General features: G+C 37.7%; 1 protein-coding gene across 1 annotated transcript in view; it reads left to right on the top strand.

Moving 5' to 3' along the window:
• Positions 1-4488: 4488 nt before the first annotated feature.
• The window catches only part of CAAP1 (caspase activity and apoptosis inhibitor 1), a 67338-nt gene continuing 48654 nt past the window's right edge, over positions 4489-23172 (top strand). Inside the window, exons 1-2 of the mRNA XM_037797978.1 lie at positions 4489-4869; positions 22295-22495. Of these exons, the coding sequence (XP_037653906.1) occupies positions 4564-4869; positions 22295-22495 (507 nt within the window). The 5' untranslated portion in view covers positions 4489-4563. The remainder of the gene's footprint in view (positions 4870-22294; positions 22496-23172) is intronic.

Here is a 23172-nt window from a genome sequence, read left to right as displayed (position 1 = left end):
AAGGGACCATACCTCTTTACACCAGTGGGGAGCTGTGGGCTGACAAGCATCACCTGCAGGACTGGATAGGAAAAGCACAGAGTCTAGAGGCCTCACAGGAAAGTCTGACAATCTGATGGGTCTCACCCTCAGGGAAACCTGATACTGAACACAACCTCCTCCTGAGACCTGGACCCATCTGGTCCAGAAAAATCTGATTGGGGTAATCAAGGAAACCAGATGCCTAGACAACAAAAAATTATGAGTGACATTAGGAAAAACAAAGATATGGCCCAGTCAAAGGAACAAACTTGCATTCAACTGAGATACAGGAATTGAAACAACTAATTATTAATCAAACAAATCTCCTAAATCAATTCAAAAATCAAATCAATGAGTAGAGGGAAGATATATGGCAAAAGAGATGAAGCATATCAAGAAAACATTGGACAAACATAAGGAGGAACTTAGAAGTTTGAAAAAAAACAATTGGAAGAACTTATGGGAATGAAAGTCACAATAGAAGAGATGAAAAACACAATGGAGACAAACAACAGGAGATTTGAGGAAAGAGTAGAAAGGATTCATGAACTGGAGGACAATACATCTGATATCCTACATACAAAAAACAGATAGAGAAAAGAATGGAAAAATATGAGCAGGGTCTCAGGGAACTGAATGACAATATGAATCAGATGAATATTTGTGTCACGGGTGTCCCATAAGGAGAAAAGAAGGGAAAGTGGGCAGAAAGAATAATGGAGGAAAAAAATCACTGAAAATTTCCCATCTGTTATGAAAGACATAAAATTACAGATCTGAGAAGTGCAGCATACCCCAAACAGAATAGATCCAAGTAAACTGACTCAAAGACACTTCATAATCAGATTATCAAATGTCAAAGACAAAGAGAGAATTATGAAAGCAGCAAGAGAAAAGTGATCCATTACATACAAAAGAAGCTTGATAAGACTATATGCAGATTTCTCAGAAGAAACCATGGAGGTGAAAAGGAAGTGGTGTGATATATTTAAGATACTGAAAGAGAAAAACTGCCAACCCAAAATTCTATATCCGGCACAACTGTCCTTCAAAAATGAGGGAGAGTTTAAAATATTTTCAGACAAACAGCTTCTGAGAGAGTTTGTGTAAAAGATACCTTCTCTACAAGAAATACTAAAGGGAGTAATACAGGCAGATAGGAAAAGACAGGAGAGAGAGGTTTGGAGAAGAGTATAGAAATGAAGATTATCAGTAAGGGTAAAAAGAAAAAGGGGGAAAATAAAAATAAAATATGACATATAAAATCCAAAAGACAAAATGGTAAACAGTAGACATTATGTTGAGTGAAATTACCCAGAAACAAAAGGATGGATACTGTATAGTCTCACTAATATGGACTACCATTGATGAATGAAGTTTGAGAGTTGAGAACACAGGTTGTTAGGTGATAGAGATTAGAGCTTGGGCATTTGATGCTGAAGTTGTACAGAAAGTTCAACAGGTTTGATTGTATAGATCCAGAAATGGAATGGACAGCATAATAGTGTATGATGGTAACATAATATTCCAAGTACTGTAAACAAAGATGTGCATCAGTATGGATGAAAGAGGAAGGCTAAGGGCAGGTATGACACCAGACAGAAAGATAGAAGATAAAGACTAGGATTGTATAACGTAGTGAAACCTGGAGTGATCAATGATGATGATTAAATGTACAAATGTAAGAATGTTTTTAAATGAGGGAAAACAAATGAATGTCAGCCTTGCAAGGTGTTGAAAATTGGATGGTAGGGGAAAAAATACAATCAGTGCAAACTAGAGTCTATAGTTAATGGTAACATTGTAAGATACTTTCATTAATTGTAAGAAAGGCAATATACCAAAGCTAAATGTCTATAAGAGGGTGAGATAGAGCAGTGATACGGGATTCTTGGTGGTGGTGATGTTGTCTGAACTTTTCATTTTATTTTATTTTTATTTTTCTTCTATCTTTTGTATTTTTATACTTCATTTTTTTTCTCTCCCTTTCCTCTTTCTTTGGGGAAGATATGGAAATGTCCTCATATAGATTGTGTTGGTGAATGCATAATTATGTGATTATACTGGGAATCATTGTTTACTTAAGGTGGATTGTATGGTGTGTGAATAAAACTGTATAAAATAAACAGAGGGATACAAGTGCTGGAGAAAATGTGGAGAGAAGAATGTACCTATTCCCTGCTGGTAAAGAAGTAGAACGGTGCAGCCCAGCTAGAGGGCAGTGTGGTGATTCCACAGGAAGCTAATGCTGGGTTTGCCATATGGTCCTGCAACCGCATTATTGGGTAGATACTTAGAAGAACTGAGAGCAGGGACATGAATGGACATTGCACACTGGTGTTTATTGCAGCCATATTCATGTTTCGCAATGGAGGAAGGTGGCCTAAGGGTATGCCGAATGACAAACGGAATGGTGAACTATGGTGTACACATACAATGGAATACAGAGCAGCAGAAAGAAGAAATGAAGTCATGAGTTATGCACCTGGGTGAATGCACCTTGAGGACAGTATGTCAAGTGAAATAAGACGGAATCGAAAGGACAAACATTGTAACACCTCACTAATATGGACTAAGTATAATGTACAAACTCTGAGAATTGAATTTGAGAACATAGATTATCAGGGGAAGGCTTATGTTAAAGCTTCCTAGATTGTAAGCACTTTCAGCAGTCATATCTATTCATGAGTTGTAATGGTTATCTCTAAATTCTGAGATGCTGAGCTGGTTAGTCCCTGTAACTTTGGGTATCTGTGTGACACCTGAGACTCAGTACCAGAGTTTGGCAGCTATGAATGTCAACATTACCCCATAAAACAAATGCTAAAAATGCTGAAAGAGAGATCAGAGTTCCATTGGAGATACGAACAAAATGGACTTGATAGAATTAGGGTAAACCAGACTAAAGGGAAAAGGATGATATTGACTGTGTATTAAAACCTCAACGTTTTTGTGAGACCAAAGGAAGAGATATTAATTTGGTGCAAAATCTGTACTTTCTGTAGCATGCTATTTAATTTAACTTGTATGGTCAGTTTATTCAAACACCACAATTATATGGAACTTTGAATAGGGGGTGGGATCTGGTTGCTTTGTACAGGTTAGCATGAAGCCCCGATACATCCCAGAGTAATTTGGGCAGAGAATAAAAAGTATTTGCAAAGCCTCCTGGAGGGCCTTGAGAAAAATGTGGAAACATTAAACTTCCCCACTTGGGGAATTGCTGATATTCTCCCTTACTCCAGTACCCTTGTAGTAGACCAAGCCCTCCATCTTGGGGCTTGTCCTTATGAAGTTTGTTACTGCAAAGGAGAAGCTAAGCCTACTTACACTTGTGCCTAGGTCACCCCCAGAGATCCTCTTTTGTTGCTTAGAGGTGGCTTCGCTCTCTTAGCCAACTCTGCTGGTAAATGCATTGTCCTCCCTGCTATGTGGGACATGACTCCCAGGGATAATCCTGGACCCAGCATCATGGGATTGAGAAAACCTTCCTGACCAAAAGCAGGAAGAGAAATTAAAGTTTAAGTGGCTGACAGATCTCAAATGGAGTCAAGATGTCATTCTGGAGGTTATTCTTATACATTACATAGATATCTCTTTTTAGTTTTTAGTGTACTCCAATAGCTAGAAGGAAATACCTGAAACTGTTGAACTGCAATCCAGTATCCTTGATCCTTGAAGATAATCATAAAACTATATAGCTTCTACTGACTGTGTGATTGTGAATACCTTGTGTCTCCCACTCCCTTTATCCATTGTGTGGACAAATGAGTAGGAAAAAAGGGGGGATAAAAAGTAAATGAACAATAGGGGGGAAAAGGAGTAGGAGATGTTTTGGGTGTTCATTTTTACTTATGTTTTTATTCTTATTTTTTTGAGTAATGATAATGTTCCAAAAAACTATTGTGGTGATGAATGCACAACTATGTGATGATACTGTGAACAACGGATTGTACACGTTGGACGACTGTATGGTATGTGAATAAAATTACATAAAAAAAAGAAAGAACGGGGAATCATGCCTAGAAATCAGTAGTAAGTGGGGCGGGCAGGGATGAGGGTGCAGAATAAGGAAGCATAAGACCCTATTCCTGTGCAATTAAAAACAAAATTGCCCAGTCTTTGTTAGAGATGAAATTTTTTCTTGAATTATCTTTATTGTTATAACGTCACAAAAACAGGAAGACAATGAAAATGGTGAATTAGGAACTACATGTGTATCTTACTGTAAATAAATTTTTATATTGGTAAAGCCTGTAAAGCACTATCTATAAGAGAGAGAGCAACATCAACATCAACAAATACTAGTAAAGGAAAACGCAGCCAACCAGCTTTCAAGATTACGCCTGCCTCAGCGGTTTACAGAGGCTTCGAGATTGGTCCCAATTCCGCCTGGAGAAGCGCCTCAGGGTGTTCCGCGACGGGACCGGACATGACGCATCAAGCTGCGACGCCAGCGCTCGCCGTCTGACGCTACGGTAGCCGGGCTTTGGTTACTCCAGAGACCGCCGACTCAGGCCGGATGGTTGTAGCGGGAGGATCATGACGGGAAAGAAGTCTTCTCGGGAGAAGCGGCGCAAACGAAGCAGTCAGGAGGCTGCGGTGTTGCTCGCGGTCCCGGATCTGGTTCCTGTCCTCGCCAGCAGCGGCAGTGGAAGCACCAGCGGCTGCGGGAGTACTAGCGGCTGCGGGAGCGTCAACTGCTGTGGGAACACCAGCTTCAGTGGAAGTGTCACTGGCGGTGGAAGCGGCGGTAGCTGCTGGGGCGGGAACAGCGTGGAGCGCAGCGAGCGCCGGAAGCGAAGGAGCACCGACTCGTCTTCCAGCGTCTCCGGGTCCCTGCAGCAGGTGCGTTCCCTCCCCTCTCGGCTTCCCGAGGCTGCTGCTTGTTTGGAAGGAGGCGGGCGACGAGCGGAACGTGGCGGCGGGATGGGGCGACGAGCGTAGCTCACTGTTAGCGTTGCGATCCCAAGCTTTCAGCCGTTGTTTGAGGTTCATGCTCCCGGTGAACCCCATTCTCCCTTTTCTTGAACTTCAAAAGTTTCTAGATTTGCTGATCAGCTAACTTTTACTTTTGTCCCCTTCTACCTTTCTAATCTCTTAAGTCTCCTGAAAAGTATGGGTCCGGAGCTAGCCTTCAATGCTCTTGGAAGCCAGACGATTTAGTTCACTTTTTAGGTAGATGATTAATTCCACGTTATGGATAAGAAAACTGAGTCCCAAAGAAATCTATCCATGATCACAGAGTTGATCAGTAGTGCCTAGATTTGAATCCAGATATCTGATTCTGTAAAAGTCGTATTCTTTGTGCTCCATCAAGCTGCCAGGATAACACAATTTTATTAAAATTATCTGTTCACTGTTTATTATGAAACAAATGCTTGAATACATTCTTGAACAAAATCTATACAATATAGAATAAAGAAAAAAGCATGGAAGTCTTCTTCATACCTCCCGATCAATCTTTTGATACACAGCCCCTTTTCAAAAACCACTGTGGAGATACTTGTATTTAAATTCATGTATATATGGTTTATTTTGACACCCTTACCACTCACTTAAATTGGATAATAGTACTTTATTGTTGGGATGGGGATCTTCCAAAATGAGTACCGTGTTTTTAATTTTTTTTTACTGACTTCATGGTATTTCTTTTTTTTTTTATCTTCATTTTATTGAGATATATTCACACACCACGCAGTCATACAAAACAAATCGTACTTTCAATTGTTTACAGTACCATTACATAGTTGTACATTCATCACCTGAATCAATCCCTGACACCTTCATTAGCACACACACAAAAATAACAAGAATAATAATTAGAGTGAAAAAGAGCAATTGAAGTAAAAAAGAACACTGGGTACCTTTGTCTGTTTGTTTCCTTCCCCTATTTTTCTACTCATCCATCCCTAAACTAGACAAAGTGGAGTGTGGTCCTTACGGCTTTCCCAATCCCATTGTCACCCCTCATAAGCTACATTTTTATACAACTGTCTTTGAGATTCATGGGTTCTGGGTTGTAGTTTGATAGTTTCAGGTATCCACCACCAGCTACCCCAATTCTTTAGAACCTAAAAAGGGTTGTCTAAAGTGTGCGTAAGAGTGCCCACCAGAGTGACCTCTCGGCTCCTTTTGGAATCTCTCTGCCACTGAAGCTTATTTCATTTCCCTTCACATCCCCCTTTTGGTCAAGAAGATGTTCTCCGTCCCACGATGCCGGGTCTGCATTCCTCCCCGGGAGTCATATGCCAGGTTGCCAGGGAGATTCACTCCCCTGGGTGTCTGATCCCACGTAGGGGGGAGGGCAGTGATTTCACCTTTCAAGTTGGCTTAGCCAGAGAGAGAGGGCCACATCTGAGCAACAAAGAGGCATTCGGGAGGAGGCTCTTAGGCACAACCATAGGGAGGCCTAGCCTCTCCTTTGCAGCAACCATCTTCCCAAGGGTAAAACCTATGGTAGAGGGCTCAACCCATCAAACCACCAGAACTCTATGTCTGTGGTCATGTTAGCAATCATCGAGGTGGGGTAGGCGAATACCCCTGCATTCTCCACAGGCTCCTCAAGGGGGCACTACATCTTTTTTTTCCTTGTTTTTCTTTTTTTTTTTTGAACTTTCCCTTCTTTTTTAAATCAACTGTATGAAAAAAAAGTTAAAAAGAAAACAAACATACAATAAAAGAACATTTCAAAGAGACCATAACAAGGGAGTAAGAAAAAGACAACTAACCTAAGATAACTGCTTAACTTCCAACATGTTCCTACTTTACCCCAAGAAAGTTACATAATATAGCAACATTTCTGTGAACTTGTTCCTACTATATCCATCAGAATTTAACAGACCATAGTCATTCCTGGGCATCCCCAGAACGTTAAATAGCTTATCTGTTCTTGGATTATTGTTCCCCCTTCCTTAATTGCTCTCTACTGCTAGTTCCCCTACATTCTACATTATAAACCATTTGTTTTACATTTTTCAAAGTTCACATTAGTGGCAGCATATAATATTTCTCTTTTTGTGCCTGGCTTATTTCGCTCAGCATTATGTCTTCAAGGTTCATCCATGTTGTCATATGTTTCACGAGATCGTTCCTTCTTACTGCCGCGTAGTATTCCATCGTGTGTATATACCACATTTTATTTATCCACTCATCTGTTGAAGGACATTTGGGTTGTTTCCATCTCTTGGCAATTGTGAATAATGCTGCTATGAACATTGGCGTGCAGATATCTGTTCGTGTCACTGCTTTCCGACCTTCCGGGTATATACCGAGAAGTGCAATCGCTGGATCGAATGGTAACTCTATATCTAGTTTTCTAAGGAACTGCCAGACTGACTTCCAGAGTCGCTGAACCATTATACAGTCCCACCAACAGTGAATAAGAGTTCCAATTTCTCCACATCCCCTCCAGCATTTGTAGTTTCCTGTTTGTTTAATGGCAGCCATTCTAACTGGTGTTAGATGGTATCTCATTGTGGTCTTAATTTGCATCTCTCTAATAGCTAGTGAAGCTGAACATTTTTTCATGTGTTTCTTGGCCATTTGTATTTCCTCTTCAGAGAACTGTCTTTTCATATCTTTTGCCCATTTTATAATTGGGCTGTCTGTACTATTGTCATTGAGTTGTAGGATTTCTTTATATATGCAAGATATCAGTTTTTTGTCAGATACATGGTTTCCAAAAATTTTTTCCCATTGAGTTGGCTGCCTCTTTACCTTTTTGAGAAATTCCTTTGCGGTGCAGAAACTTCTAAGCTTGAGGAGTTCCCATTTATCTATTTTCTCTTTTGTTGCTTGTGCTTTGGGTGTAAAGTCTAGGAAGTGGACGCCTAATACAAGGTCTTGAAGATGTTTTCCTACATTATCTTCTAGGAGTTTTATGGTACTTTCTTTTATATTGAGACCTTTGGTCCATTTTGAGTTAATTTTTGTGTAGGGGGTGAGGTAGGGGTCCTCTTTCATTCTTTTGGATATGGATATCCAACTCTTCCAGCCCCATTTGTTGAATAGACCATTCTGACTCAGTTCAGTGACTTTGGGGGCCTTATCAAAGATCAGTCAGCCATAGATCTGAGGGTCTATCTCTGAATTCTCAATTCGATTCCATTGATCTATATGTCTATCTTTGTGCCAGTACCATGCTGTTTTGGCAACTGTGGCTTTATAATAAGTCAGGGAGTGTAAGTCCTTCCACTTCGTTTTTCTTTTTTAGAGTGTCTTTAGCAATTTGAGGCATCTTCCCTTTCCAAATAAATTTGATAACTAGCTTTTCCAAGTCTGCAAAGTAGGTTGTTGGAATTTTTATTGGGATTGCATTGAATCTGTAGATGAGTTTGGGTAGAATTGACATCTTAATGACATTTAGTCTTCCTATCCATGAACATGGAATATTTTTCCATCTTTTAAGGTCCCCTTCTATTTCTTTTAGTAGAGTTATGTAGTTTTCTTTGTATAGGTCTTTTACATCTTTGGTTAAGTTTATTCCTAGGTGCTTGATTTTTTTAGTTGCTATTGAAAATGGTATCTTTTTCTTGAGTGTCTCTTCAGTTTGTTCCTTTCTAGCATATAGAAACATTACTGACTTATGTGCATTAATCTTGTATCCCGCTACTTTGCTAAATTTGTTTATTAGCTCTAGTAGCTGTATCGTCGATTTCTCAGGGTTTTCTAGATATAAGATCATATCATCTGCAAACAATGACAGTTTTACTTCTTCTTTTCCAATTTGGATGCCTTTTATTTCTTTGTCTTGCCGGATTGCCCTGGCTAGCACTTCCAGCACAATGTTGAATAACAGTGGTGACAGCGGGCATCCTTGTCTTGTTCCTGATCTTAGAGGGAAGGCTTTCAGTCTCTCACCATTGAGTACTATGCTGGCTGTGGGTTTTTCATATATGCTCTTTATCATGTTGAGGAAGTTTCCTTCAATTCCTACCTTTTGAAGTGTTTTTATCAAAAAGGGATGTTGGATTTTGTCAAATGCTTTTTCAGCATCTATTGAGATGATCAATTGATTTTTCCCTTTTGACTTGTTAATGTGTTGTAATACATTGATTGATTTTCTTATGTTGAACCATCCTTGCATGCCTGGAATGAACCCCACTTGGTCATGGTGTATGATTTTTATAATGTGTCTTTGGATTCGATTTGCAAGTATTTTGTTGAGGATTTTTGCATCTATATTCATTAGGGAGATTGGCCGGTAGTTTTCCTTTTTTGTAGCATCTTTGCCTCGTTTTGGTATTGGATTGATGTTAGCTTCATAAAATGAGTTAGGTAGTGTTCCATTTTCTTCAATGTTTTGAAAGAGTTTGATTGGTGTCAGTTCTTTCTGGAAAGTTTGGTAGAATTCCCCTGTGAAGCCATCTGGCCCTGGGCATTTATTTGTGGGAAGATTTTTGATGACTGATTGGATCTCTTTGCTTGTGATGGGTTGGTTGAGGTCTATTTCTTCTCTGGTCAGTCTAGGTTGTTCATATGTTTCCAGGAAATTGTCCATTTCTTCTACATTATCCAGTTTGTTGCCATACAGTTGTTCATAATATCCTCTTATAATTTTTTTAATTTCTTCAGGATCTGCAGTTATGTCACCTTTTTCATTCATTATTTTGTTTATATGGGTCTTCTCTCTTTTTGATTTTGTCAGTCTAGCTAGGGGCTTGTCAATCTTGTTGATCTTCTCAAAGAACCAACTTTTGGTGATATTTATCCTCTCTATTGTTTTTTTGTTCTCTATGTCATTTATTTCTGCTTTAATCCTTGTTATTTCTTTTCTTCTACTTGGTTTAGGATTGGTTTGCTGTTCATTTTCTAGCTTCTTCAGTTGATCCATTAGTTCTTTGATTTTGGCTCTTTCTTCCTTTTTACTATATGCGTTTAGTGCTATAAATTTCCCCCTTAGCACTGCTTTTGCTGCATCCCATAGGTTTTGGTATGTTGTGTTCTCATTTTCATTCGTCTCTATATATTTAGCAATTTCTCTTGCTATTTCTTCTTTAACCCACTGATTGTTTAGGAGTGTGTTGTTTAACCTCCAGGTATTTGTGAATTTTCTAAGTCTCTGATGGTTATTGACTTCTAATTGTATTCCATTGTGGTCAGAGAATGTGCTTTGAATAATTTGAATCTTTTTAAATTTATTGAGGCTTGTTTTATGTCCCAGCATATGATCTATTCTGGAGAAAGTTCCATGAGCACTAGAAAAGTATGTGTATCCTGGTGATTTGGGATGTAATGTCCTGTATATGTCTGTTAAATCTAATTCATTTATCAGATTGTTTAGGTTTTCAATTTCCTTATTGGTCTTCTGTCTGGTTGATCTATCTATAGGAGAGAGTGATGTGTTGAAGTCTCCCACAATTATTGTGGAAACATCAATTGCCTCCTTTAGTTTTGCCAGCGTTTCTCTCATGTATTTTGTGGCACCTTGATTGGTTGCATAGACATTTACGATTGTTATTTCTTCTTGCTGAATTGCCCCTTTTATTAGTATGTAGTGGCCTTCTTTGTCTCTCAAAACATCCCTGCATTTGAAGTCTATTTTATCTGAGATTAATATTGCTACACTTGCTTTCTTTTGGCTGTAGCTTGCATGAAATATTTTTTTCCATCCTTTCACTTTCAGTTTCTTTGTGTTCCTGTGTCTAAGATGAGTCTCTTGTATGCAACATATTGATGGTTCATTTTTTTTGATCCATTCTGCGAATCTATATCTTTTAATTGGGGAGTTTAATCCATTTACATTCAACGTTATAACTGTGAAGGCATTTCTTGAATCAGCCATCTTATCCTTTGGTTTATGTTTGTCATATTTTTCCCCTCTGTCTATTAATATCCTTTATTGTACCCATACCGAATCTCTTTAGCAGTGAACCTTTCTCCAAGTCTCTCTGTCCTTTCTTTGTTTCTCTGTCTGTAGGGCTCTCTTTAGTATCTCCAGTAGGGCAGGTCTCTTGTTAGCAAATTCTCTCAGCATTTGTTTGTCTGTGAAAAATTTAAGCTCTCCCTCAAATTTGAAGGAGAGCTTTGCTGGATAAAGTATTCTTGGCTGGAAATTTTTCTCACTCAGAATTTTAAATATATCGTGCCACTGCCTTCTTGCCTGCATGGTGGCTGCTGAGTAGTCAGTACTTAGTCTTATGCTGTTTCCTTTGTATGTGGTGAATTGCTTTTCTCTTGCTGCTTTCAGAACTTGCTCCTTCTCTTCTGTGTTTGACAGTGTGATCAGTATATGTCTCGGAGTGGGTTTATTTGGATTTATTCTAGTTGGAGTTCGCTGAGCATTTATGATTTGTGTATTTATGTTGTTTAGAAGATTTGGGAAGTTTTCCCCAACAATTTCTTTGAATACTCTTCCTAGACCTTTACCCTTTTCTTCCCCTTCTGGGACACCAATGAGTCTTATATTTGGACGTTTCATATTATCTATCATATCCCTGAGGTCCATTTCGATTTTTTCAATTTTTTTCCCATTCTTTCTTTTATGCTTTCATTTTCCATTCTGTCATCTTCCAGGTCACTGATTCGTTGTTCAACTTCCTCTAGTCTTGTACTATTAGTGTCCAGAATCTTTTTAATTTGGTCAACAGTTTCTTTAATTTCCATAAGATCATCCATTTTTTTATTTAGTCTTGCAATGTCTTCTTTATGCTCTTCTAAGGTCTTCTTGATTTCCTTTGTATTCCGTACTATGGTCTCATTGTTCATCTTTAGTTCTTTGAGTAGCTGCTCTAGGTGCTGTGTCTCTTCTGGTCTTTTGATTTGGGTGCTTGGGCTTGGGTTATCCATATCGTCTGGTTTTTTCATATGCTTTATAATTTTCTATTGTTTTTGGCCTCGTGGCATTTGCTGAACTTGATAGTGTTCTTTTAGGATTTGTAGACCAATTGGAGTCCTTATCTCTAATTTATCAGATCTACAGCTTCGTGGAGTACACTTTCTCTAACTAACCAGCAGGTGGCGTCCACGAGCCACCTGTTCTCCACAAGCCAGTTCTCCCCTGCTTAGCCTTTTTGGTGAGTGGGGGAGTGAGTCTTGTGGGGTCCAGTTGGTGTACCAAGCTTGCGTGTGTAGTTGGTGTTGCCTGCCCTGTATATGGGGCGTGTTTCTGGGCAGTCAGGGAGGGGGGGTGGCCCTAACAATCAAATCTCCCTGGTGATCCTAGAGTTTTAAAGCTGCTGCAATAGTCTAATCCTTCAGTTCAGTCCTGCCACAGTTTGTCTCTGCCACTGACCCACAAGTCCTTGGTATTGGTGTATGGCTCCTGAGACTTGCAAGTGGGCCCCTCTTCCAGGCTGTGCACCCCGGTTCCTCTGTTGAGGGATGACTGTGCTATGTCACAGGTGAGTGCCGTCCCCCCAGGGCAGTTCTGGGCTGCTGGGCTGTGTAGGGAGGCTCCCAGTCTGCTGAAATGATGGCTGAATGGGGCTTTGTTAATTCACACTGCTCCACCTTCCCAACTCTGGGACAATCAGCTGAGGTTGCAGGGAAGGCTAATGTCCACGCCCAGTTTTGTGGTGTGTGCCTGTTATTTGAAGCACTTCCGTCACACTGGGTTGTGTGGGGCAGCTCTGGGCTATGGGGCTGGTGACGGGCAGGAGTGTTTCCTGTCCACCAGGATCGTGGCTGTGAGCGGACACCCCCCTTTTCTTGGGAAGTTGTGGTGTTTAGTGAATTGTCTCAGCCATTGGATTATTTCCTTTTGTCTCAGAGCTCTCTTAGTTCTGCTCTTGACTTGACGTGCCCAGATTGCAAGTCTTTGAAGGTTTCTGTGTTGGGCTTCTTAGAGTAATTGTTTTAGAAAAAGAAAAAAGGATTAAAAAAAAAAAAAAAGGGCCCTCCTCAGAGATCTAATGGGTTATTGAAATGCTAAGAGACAAAGCAACCAGGGCCATTAAGGAAAGGTCCACAGGGCAGAGAGATCAGCTTTTCTTCGGGATTTGCATATGCGCCTCAGGGCCTGAGCTCTGCCCTTCCCCTTTCTATGTTCACCAGAACTCCAAAAATCCTCCACTTTTATTTTGGAGTTTTTCGTGTTGTTTTTTTTCTATGTCTGTCTCCTCTCTGCTGGGCTGGCTGCTCTCAGATTCTCTGGTGTCTGGTCACAGTCTATCTATGGTTGGAGTTTGGATCAGTAGAATGAGTTTCCGATAAGGGCTGCCACTGCAGTTCTCCCTTCTCCTTCCCGGAGCTGACAGCGCCTCCTCCCACGGGACTGAGCCTGGCAGGGAGGGGCGCGGGTCCCCTGGCCACAAAAACTTACAGATTTCGTTGATCTCAGCAGTTCCACGTTTTCATGAGTGTTGTATGAAGTATGCCCAAAGTCAGATTGCTCTGTGGTGTCCAGTCCACGCAGTTCCTGGCTTTCTACCTACTTTCCTGGAGGAGTAACTAAAACATACAGCTCACCAGTCCGCCTTCTTGCCCCGCCTCCCCATGGTATTTCATTGTATGTTTATTGGTGGATATTTAGTTTTTTTTCCTGTTTTTTTTGCTGCTGCCGACAATATGAAAATTAATAGCCTCATGCATAGATCTTGTGCAAGAATTGCTTTAGGATAGTCTCAGAAGTGAGATTGCCAAGTCAAAGAGTTTGCATTTAAAAAAAAAATTGGTAGGTATTACCAAATTCTTTAAAAAAAATGCTTCGTCGGTTTGTAATCCAGACATCAGATGAGAATACCTGTGTCCTCAAATCTTCACCAATATTCGGTGTCCATTTTTAAAAAATTTGTCAGCCTAATGGGTGAAATTAATATTGCATTTGTTGTTATTTATGTTTCCCTGATTAATATAAATCAGTGTGAACATTTTCAAAGTTTTACTTATCATTTGATTCCTTCTTATATAAGTTACCTGTACATATCGTCTGTCCATTTTTCTGTTTGGTTGTTTTCATAAATTCTTGATTTTAATCCTTTGTGTAAGGTGTATTGCAAATGTTATAACTTTTAACTCAGGGTACTGAAGCTTTTGATATCTTTGAATCAGACCTAATATTATTTTCCTTTGTCTTCTGGATATTATGTGTTGGTTAGAAAGGTCTTGCCTACTCCAAGGTTGTAATACTATTTGGTATTTTCTTCTAATACTTTTTATTTATTTTTATTTTTATTTTTTTCTTCTAATACTTTTTAACCTGACATTTTAAAATTGCAGTTGTGGAAGTATACAAGGCCATCAACACCATCCATTACCAATCCATTTCCGTCACTCCAAATAGGAACTCTATACTTAAGTCTTAACTCCCTATTCCAACCCCCCGCTCTTCCCCCCAGCCTCTAACCTATGTTCTAGGTGCTGACTCTATGCGTTTGCTTATTCTAATGATTTCATATCAGTGAGATCATACAATATTTGTCCTTTTGTGTCTGGCATATTTCAGTCAACATGATGTCTTCATGGTTCATCCATGTTGTCACATGTATTAGAATTTCATTTCTTGTTGCAGCTAAATAATATTTCATTGTGTATATATATCACATTTTGTATCCATTCATTGGTCCATAGACACTTGGGTTGCTTCCATCTTTTGCAATTGTGAATAATGCCACTTTGAATATTTCTGTGCAAGTATCTATTTAAGTCCCTGCTTTCATTTCTTTTGCATATATACCTGGAAGTGAGATTGCTGGGTCTTATGGTAATTCTGTACTTAACATTCTGAGGAACCACCTAACTGTCTTCCACAGCAGATGCATTCCCACCAGCAATGAATAAGTGTTTGGGATTTCTCCAAATCCTCTCCAGTGCTTGTAAATTTTTGTTTTGTTTTGTTTTAATAGTAACCATTCTAGTGGGTGTGAGATGGTATCCCTTTGAGGTTTTGATTTACATTTCCCTCATGGCTAATGATGTTGAGTGTCTTTTCATGTGCTTTTTGACCTGTATATCTTCTTAGAAAAATTGTCTGTTCAAGTCTTTTTCCCATTTTTGATTGATTTGTCTTTGTTGTTGAGTTGAAGGGTTTTTTTAAACCCTTACTGGATATGTGGTTCCAAATATTTTCTCCCTACTTGTAGGTTGTCATTTTTCTTTCATGATAAAGTCCTTTGGGGCCCAAAAGTTTTTAATTTTGATGAGGTCACATTTTTAGATTTTTTCTTTGGTTGCTTGTGCTTTGAGTATAAAGCCTAAGAAACCATTGCCTAACACAAGGTCCGGAAAATGCATCCTTTCATTTTCTTCTAGGAGTTTTATAGTTCTGGCCCTTAAATTTAGGTCTTTAGTCCATTTTGAGTTGATTTTTATAAATGGTGTAAGGTTTAGGGGTCCATCTTCTTTTCCAAATGGACATCCAGTTTTCCCAGCACCGTTTATTGAAAAGTCTTTTCTTTCCCAATTGAGTGGTCTTTGCCTGCTTGTCAAAAATCAGTTGACCATAAACGTGAGGGTTGATTTCTGAGCTCTCAGTTCGTTTCCATTTGTCTATATTTCTGTCCTTGTGCCAGTACATTGCTGTTTTAATTACTCTGCCTTTGTAATAAGTTTTAAGATTGGGATAATGTGAGTCCTCCAACTTCATTCTTCTTTTTCAAGATGGCTTTAGCTATTCAGGGTCCCTTACCCTTCTGTATAAATTTGATGATTGGCTTTTCTATTTCTGCAAACAAGGTCATTGGGATTTTGATTGGGATTACATTGAATCTGTAAATTGATTTGGGTAGTCTTCCAATCCATGAACACAAAATGTCCTTCTGTTTATATAGGTCTTTGATTTCTTTTAGCAGTATTTGGTAGTTTTCCATGTAGAGGTTCTTTACATCCTTTGTTAGATTTATTTCTAGATATTTGATTATTTGGTTGCTATTGTAAATGGAATTTTTCTTTATTTATTCTTCCAGTTGTTCATTGGTACTGTATAGAAACACTCCTGAGTTATGCATGTTGATCTCTTACCCCACCATTTTGCTGAATTCATTCCTAAAGCTCTAGAAACTTTATTGTAGACTTTTTGGAATTTTCTATATGTAGGATCATGTCTCTTGCAAACAGGGAAAGTTTTACTTCTTCCTAACTTGTATGTTTTTTTTTTTTTCTCTTTTTTTGTAATGCTCTGGCTAGAACTTACAGTACAATGTTGAATAAGACTGGCAACAGTGGGCATTGGTGTTTTGTTCCTGATCTTAGAGAGAAAGTTCTCAGTCTTTTACCATAAAGTATGATGCTAAGTGTAGGTTTTTCACTTATGCCCTTTATTATGTTGAGGAAGTTTCTTTCTATTCCTAGTTTTCTAACTGTTTTTATCAAGAAGGGTTGCTGGATTTTGTCAAATGCCTTTTCTGTGTCAATTGAGATGATCATATGTTTTTTTTTTCCCACCTTTGTTCTGTTAATGTGGAATATCCCACTTGATCATGACCATAGTTCTTTTAATGTGCTGTTGGATTCATAAAAGAAATTGGTCTGTAATTTTCTTTTCTTGTGAAATCTTTGTCTGGCTTTGATTGAGGGTGATGTTAGCCTCATAGGATGAATTAAGGAGTGTTCCTCCTTTACAATTTTTTGGAAGAGTTTAAGCAGGATTGGTATTAAGTCTTCTTGGAATGTTTAGTAAAATTATCCTATGAAGCCATCTTGGCCTGGACTTTTCTTTGTTGGAAGGTTTTGATTACTGATTCAGTTTCTTTACTAGTTACTGGTTTGTTGAGAACTTCTGTTTCTTTTTTGTCAACATAGGTGGTAGTTTTTGTGTTTCTAGGAATTTGCCTATTTCGTCTAGGTTATCTAATTTGTAAACATAAAGTCATTCATAGTATCCTCTTCTAGTAGCTAGTATTGCCCCCTTCTGATTTTAGTCATTTGTGGCTTCTCTCTTTTTTTCCTTCATCAGTTGAACTAAATATTTGTCAATTTTTATTGATCTTCACAAAGAACCAACTTTTCGTTTTGTTGATTCTCTCCATTGTTTTTTTGTTGTTGTTTTGTTTTCTGTTTCATTTGTCTTCTCTCTAATTTTTATTTCCTTCCTTTTGCTCCCTTTGGGTTTAACTTGCTCTTTTTTTCCTAGTTCTTCCAGTTTTGAGGTTAGATCTCTGATTTGAAATCTTTCTTCTTTTTTAATGTGAGTTTTTAGAGCTATTAATTTCCCTCTCACACACTGCCTTCACTGCATCCCATAGGTTTTGGAATGTTTTATTTTCATTTTCATTCACCTCAAGATATTTCCCTTCTGATTTCTTCTTTAACCTGTTGGTTGTTAAGGAGTGTGTTGTTTAATTTCCACAAATTTGAGTTTTCAATTTCTCCTTCTGTTATTGATTTCTAGCTTTATTCTGTTGTGGTCATAGACTATATATTGTGTGATTTCAATATTTTTTAATTTATTGAGACTTGTTGTTTTGTGACCTGACATATGGTCAATCCTGGAGAATTATTAACTGCACTTGAGAAGAATGTGTATTCTGTTATTGTTGGGTGAAGTGTTCTATATATGTCTGTTAGGTCTAGTTGGTTTAAGGTACTGTTCAAGTCTTGTATTTCCTTTTTGATCTTCTGTCCAAATGTTCTATCTATTACTGAAAGTGGTGTATTAAGGTCTCCTACTACTAATGTATAACTGTCAGCTTTCCCTTCAAATCTGTCAGTATTTGCTTCATATATTTTGGGACTCTTGTTGCATCTTATTTAATTGACCCCTTTGTGAGTATATGATACCAACTTTTTCCCTCATTCCCTTGTAACTGAGTTTTACTTAAAGCCTGTTTTATCTGTTACTAGTATAGGTACCCCACCTCTCTTTTGGTTACTACTTGCATGGTATGTATTTTTTCCATCATTTCACTTTCAACCTACTTAAGTCTTTGAATTTGAGTCTCTTATAGGCAGTATATGGTTGGGTCAAAATTTTTTTTATCCGTTTTGCCATTCTCTGCCTTTTGACTAGAATGTTTAATCAATTTACACTCAGAATTACTACTGATAATGCAAGACTTTCTTCTGTCATTATGCTATTTAGTCTTTTAAGTCTTATACCTTTTTTTTGCTCCTCAATTCTTCCATTAATTCCTGCTTTCATTTTATTTGATTTTTTTTTATATTGTACCATATTGAGTCCCTTCTCATTTCTATCTGAATATATTTTTCGTATATTTTCCTTTTGGTTACTGTGGGATTAAAATTTAACATCCTAACTACATAACAATCATATTTGATTTGATACCAGCTTGACTTTAATAGCATACACATATATTGTTCCTGTTCCCCCATCTCCCCTTTTTTGTACATTATAGATCATACCTTTGTACATTGCATATCAAAAACTATAAATTTATCATTTGTAATGCATTTGCATTGTATTACCTAAAGGGAGTAAAAATACTATACGTTAGTAATGGCATTTATAATTACCCAGATGGTTACCTTTACTGGTGATCTTTATAACCTTATGCCATTTTGAACTACTGTCTGGTATCATTTCCTTTCAGTCTGAAGAACTCCTATTAGCATTGCTTATAGGGTAGTTTCTAGCTGTATGAACTCCTTCAGCTCCAGTCTGCTACTTCCATTTCTTAATTGAGGTTCTCGTATTGTTCATTTGTTGTTTTCCTGATATCCTTTAGTGCTTTTTCAGTATTTTCTTTCACTTCCTTGAATATATTGAAGATCATTTTTAAAAAGTCTTTGTCCTCTATATCCAGTCTGATCTTCTAGGTTGGTGTTTTATGGATTTTTTTATCTTTTTCCTTTGGATAGGCCATCATTAGCTATTTGGTTGGTTGTCTTGTAATCTTTTTTTGCACACTGTCCATTTTAATATTTTAAAATATTAACTCTGGGATTTATTCCTTGAGATGTCTGTTTCTTGAGTTTGTTACCAGCTGATGATATGACAGAGACTTTTTTGAGTATAAGCCCTCCTATCAGGAAGGTCCACTCAAGGCAACTGCAAAGTCCTGGGGCTTTACTGTCTTTTCTGGTCTTGTGTCTTGTGCCTGTTCTTGTGCTTGCTAATGGCCTTAGGAGTTAGCCTGTTTACAGCAGTTTGAATGCCCCCTCTACTTCCCAGGAGATAGACCATCTCCTTTCCCCAGGTGTTCCATTAACTTAAAAGCAGGTAAGCCTTTGCTACAGGCCATCTATCTCAGTTATTTCTTACACTGCTTTCTTGTCTTAAGCTGCTTTTGCCTGAGGAATTCTGGGAGTGGAGGACACTGGAAAGGAGTTTCCCAAGTCAGTCTTTCCAGGCTGGAACAAGGCCAGGGACACATAAAAGAGTGCTGGCCAGCTGCCAGCTGCCCTGTAGAGGATGAGAGAGGGAATGGGATGGGTCCAGGAGCTTCTTCCGTGGCTCCCCAAAGCTGTGCTTTCTTCCCTTGCCCAGTAAATGCAGCCCTTCAACTGTTCTCCACAGTTCTGAGGAAGCTTACTGTCTTTAAGCCTCTAATACCTCCTTTGTCCTGGGTGGGTTGGAACAGTGGCCACCTCCAGAATTATGCTCCCAGCTATCCCAAATACATAATCCAGAGCTATAATCATCAATTGGCCCATGCCCACCCTGATCTTGAGGAAGTGGAATTTTATCTCCTGTTCTGGCACCAGCAAGCTACTCCAAAGGCTGAAGGCAGCCTTGCAGTTGGAGAAATCATTTTACTGGTATTTACCATAATTTACCAGCCTCTTCCTCCCGCTCTCCCCTGGATGTTGTACAGTGTTCTCCTGGACTCCTGAGTTTAGAAATACTTGATTCTGACAGTTCCTGCCTGTTTGATAGTTGTTCTGGTAGAGGGACTGATTCCTGGAGTTTCCTTCTCTTCCCACAGTCCCTCTGCTTGTTTATTTTTAAATTGAGATGAGATTTACATACCATAGAAGTAACCATTTTAAACTGAACAATTCAGTGGCATTTAGGACGTTCACAGTGTTGTACAATCACCACCTGTATCTAGTTGCAAAACACTTTGATCGTTCTCAAAGGGAACCTGTACCCAATAAGCAGTTGCTTCCCATTTCCCCCTCCTCCTAGCCACTAATCTGCTTTCTGTCTTTATGATTTATCTATTCTGGATATTTATATAAATGGAATCATGTATGACCTTTCATGACTGGCATCTTTCAGTTAGAGTAATGTTTTTGGGGTTCATCCATATTGTAGCATGTATCAATAAATTTCTTTTTGCTGAATACTATTCTGTTACATGGATAGGCCACAGTTTGTTTACTCATTCATCCATTCATTTGGTCTGTTTCTGCCTTTTGTCTGCTGTGAATTGTGGGCTTGATATGTTTCTAATATCTACATTGGTACATGTAATCCTCTCAAAAACCCTCCAATGTGGAACTAAATTATTATGCTCTTCATAAAGTGAGAGTGAATAATTTGCCTGAGTTGATATAACTATTAAATCAACCCAGCCAGAGTATGAATTTGATATGTTTGATGCCATGCCTTGTAGTTTTAGCCATTTTACTTCTTCCTATTATGCCAGGCACTGGATATTTAGATGATAGGGCTACAAAAAAAAAAAAGAAAGAAAGAAAAAAGACAATTATCCTCAAAAAGTAAAAATCTAATAGAGGAATCATATAGCAAAAAATTATGGTATGCTGCAGTACATACATATAAACCTCTCTGTGGTACTAATGTAATTTAAAGTGAGAATCATTAATACAAGGAAATATATTAAATATAGAATCTGCTCATTTTAACAGGGTAGAGACAAGTTCTTGAATGGGAGTTTAAGGATCATATACATCTAGTTTTATGTACCTTGTATATATTATAAAATTATGCCAATGTACTTTTACCAGGGAGTCAGGAGACTTAGATTCTAAGGAGATTAGATTTTACCCTTTGCTAAATTAATGCCCTTACGCAGGTATGATACTTATTCTGAGCCTCAGTTTTGTCATGTTTAAAATGGGATCAGCCATTAACTGTGAGGACCCATTTATTTAAAAAAAATTGTATTTAATTTTATAAAATGTTTGCATTCTGTATAATCCAGTTTCTCACTATTGAATGAAAATAAGTTACACATTTATTTTTCACCAAAAGTTAATTATATCACCTGTTATGTGGCTGATCAGAAACTTGAAATAAATCACGAATCAAAACAAGTATTTGACCTGGAATTAACACCCGTTACGGCTCCCCCCAACCTCTCTAGTTTTTAATTGAACCTATCATTAATAAATTAATTTAATTTGTGAGTGATTAGAACAAAAGCTGACCACCTTTTCTTTTTCAGTCTAATGATTATGTTATTCTTTGAAATTGACCAGTTTTTAAACTGCTTTTTAAACAATTCCATGAGAACATAAAAACTGACCTGAACTATACAGTCAGGGAAGATTTTCCTGGGGAAATGACTTTTGAATCGGTATCTGAAGTGTCTGAATTGGTTACTCCTGGGGATACAGTGTGGTTAGGGAAGGGGAGAAGAAACACTATCTTAGGCAGGAGAACAGTATATATATATAGCCCTATCCATATGAAATGAAGGGAGGAGATGGCCACTATTCTAATAAATCAAAGATGTTTTTGTCTATAGATCACAAGGAATGAGTAGAAAGCATCAGGTAGGCCATATTATCCTAAGAGTTGTGGAAGTCACTGAAAGGTTTTAAACAGAAAGGATGATTACATTTGCATTTTGTAAAATTCATTTCTGGTCACAATATACAAGAGAGAGACTTCAGATTAGTTGCAGGTACTCCATTTAATTGACTGTAAAGGCAATCTAGACAAAAAATAATGGGGCACGGACCAGCATTGTGACAGTAGATTTGGGTCAACTGGATAGATTTGGTAGATAGGAGATAAAATTGATAGAAATGCATTAAATTACTGAAAGTATTTGGCTACTTTGAATATGTTTAAATTATGTATAACAGTTTTTAAAAAGCTCTTTTAAGTAGTATTACTTTACTGTATAATAGTTGTGATGTATAACATTTTTGCTGATATCTGTTCCGTTTCTTTATATGAATTTAAGTAGAATGACAATGCATATATAAAACTTGGATAAATGGCCATCTGGAAGAAAACCCTACTTCTTCAAAAGTCTACAATTATAGGAAAGCATTGATTATTGATATTATCTCTTCCCCTTATATCACCTTGCTGAGTTAATTGCTGTGTGGGAAGTAAAATCAGTGACTATCCACAATTAAATTTCCTTCCCCTAGTTTTAGACAAATAACCTGTGCAAACAAAGAATTTGGAAATGTTTAATGAAGAAGAATGTATTAATTATGACATAATATAATTATTCTATATAGTTTAAGTAGTATTAATTAATGGTTTTTTTTAAATGTCTTTTAATTTTAGGAAACCAAATATCTTTTGCCATCTTTAGAAAAGGAATTATTCTTGGCAGAGCACAGTGACCTTGAAGAAGGTGGACTGGACCTCACTGTGTCATTAAAACCAGTTAGTTTCTATATATCAGACAAAAAAGAAATGCTTCAGCAGTGCTTCTGTATCATAGGAGAGAAGAAGTTACAGAAGATGCTTCCTGATGTGTTAAAGGTACTTCAGTGTGTACATTATCAGACAATACACCTAAAATATCATTTTTACATAATGCAGCTTTTAATTGGATATTTTTAACTAGAACAAGCTATGCAAAAAGATATAAAAAAGGGATTTTGAGAACTGTAAACAGCCTTCTGTATTTAAAATTTTGCTGAGAAAAAATGGGGCAATTTACTGAAAAAGACAGGGATTTTATTGACCCTATGGAAATAATTTGATTAAACGCAGGTAATAGTAGTAACTAAATTAGAGGTTTAATGAATTTTTCTGGTGCTTTAAGAAATTTTATGATAATATACTGCTGTGTAACAATACTCAGTGATGGTTGGTAATAGCTTTAGTTCATTACATTCACAAGGGTTTTCATATATTTATTTCTGAAATAGTATTCAGGGAAATAAATGGTAGTATTCTAATTTTACAGTTGTGGAAATACAGCTTATATATATTAAGTCCAAGATTATATAATTAAGAAGTTTAGCACTAGGACATAAATATTACACCGTAAGATGAATTTTCTCACATAAATAGACTGCTTTTAAAAATCCACCAGGCACCTGACTTACTCTTTAGTTTGTTCTTTCATAATAAACATGACTTTATGTATTCTCACCATATTGCTGTAAAATATTCACATGTGAACTGTCAGTTTTTCAGATTTCATCCCCTGA

The sequence above is a fragment of the Choloepus didactylus genome, chromosome 10 (genome assembly GCF_015220235.1).
Source record: "Choloepus didactylus isolate mChoDid1 chromosome 10, mChoDid1.pri, whole genome shotgun sequence".
In the NCBI taxonomy this organism is placed as follows: domain Eukaryota; kingdom Metazoa; phylum Chordata; class Mammalia; order Pilosa; family Megalonychidae; genus Choloepus; species Choloepus didactylus.
Note: the sequence above shows the minus strand (reverse complement) of the source record. Positions and strands in the feature narration are given on the sequence as shown.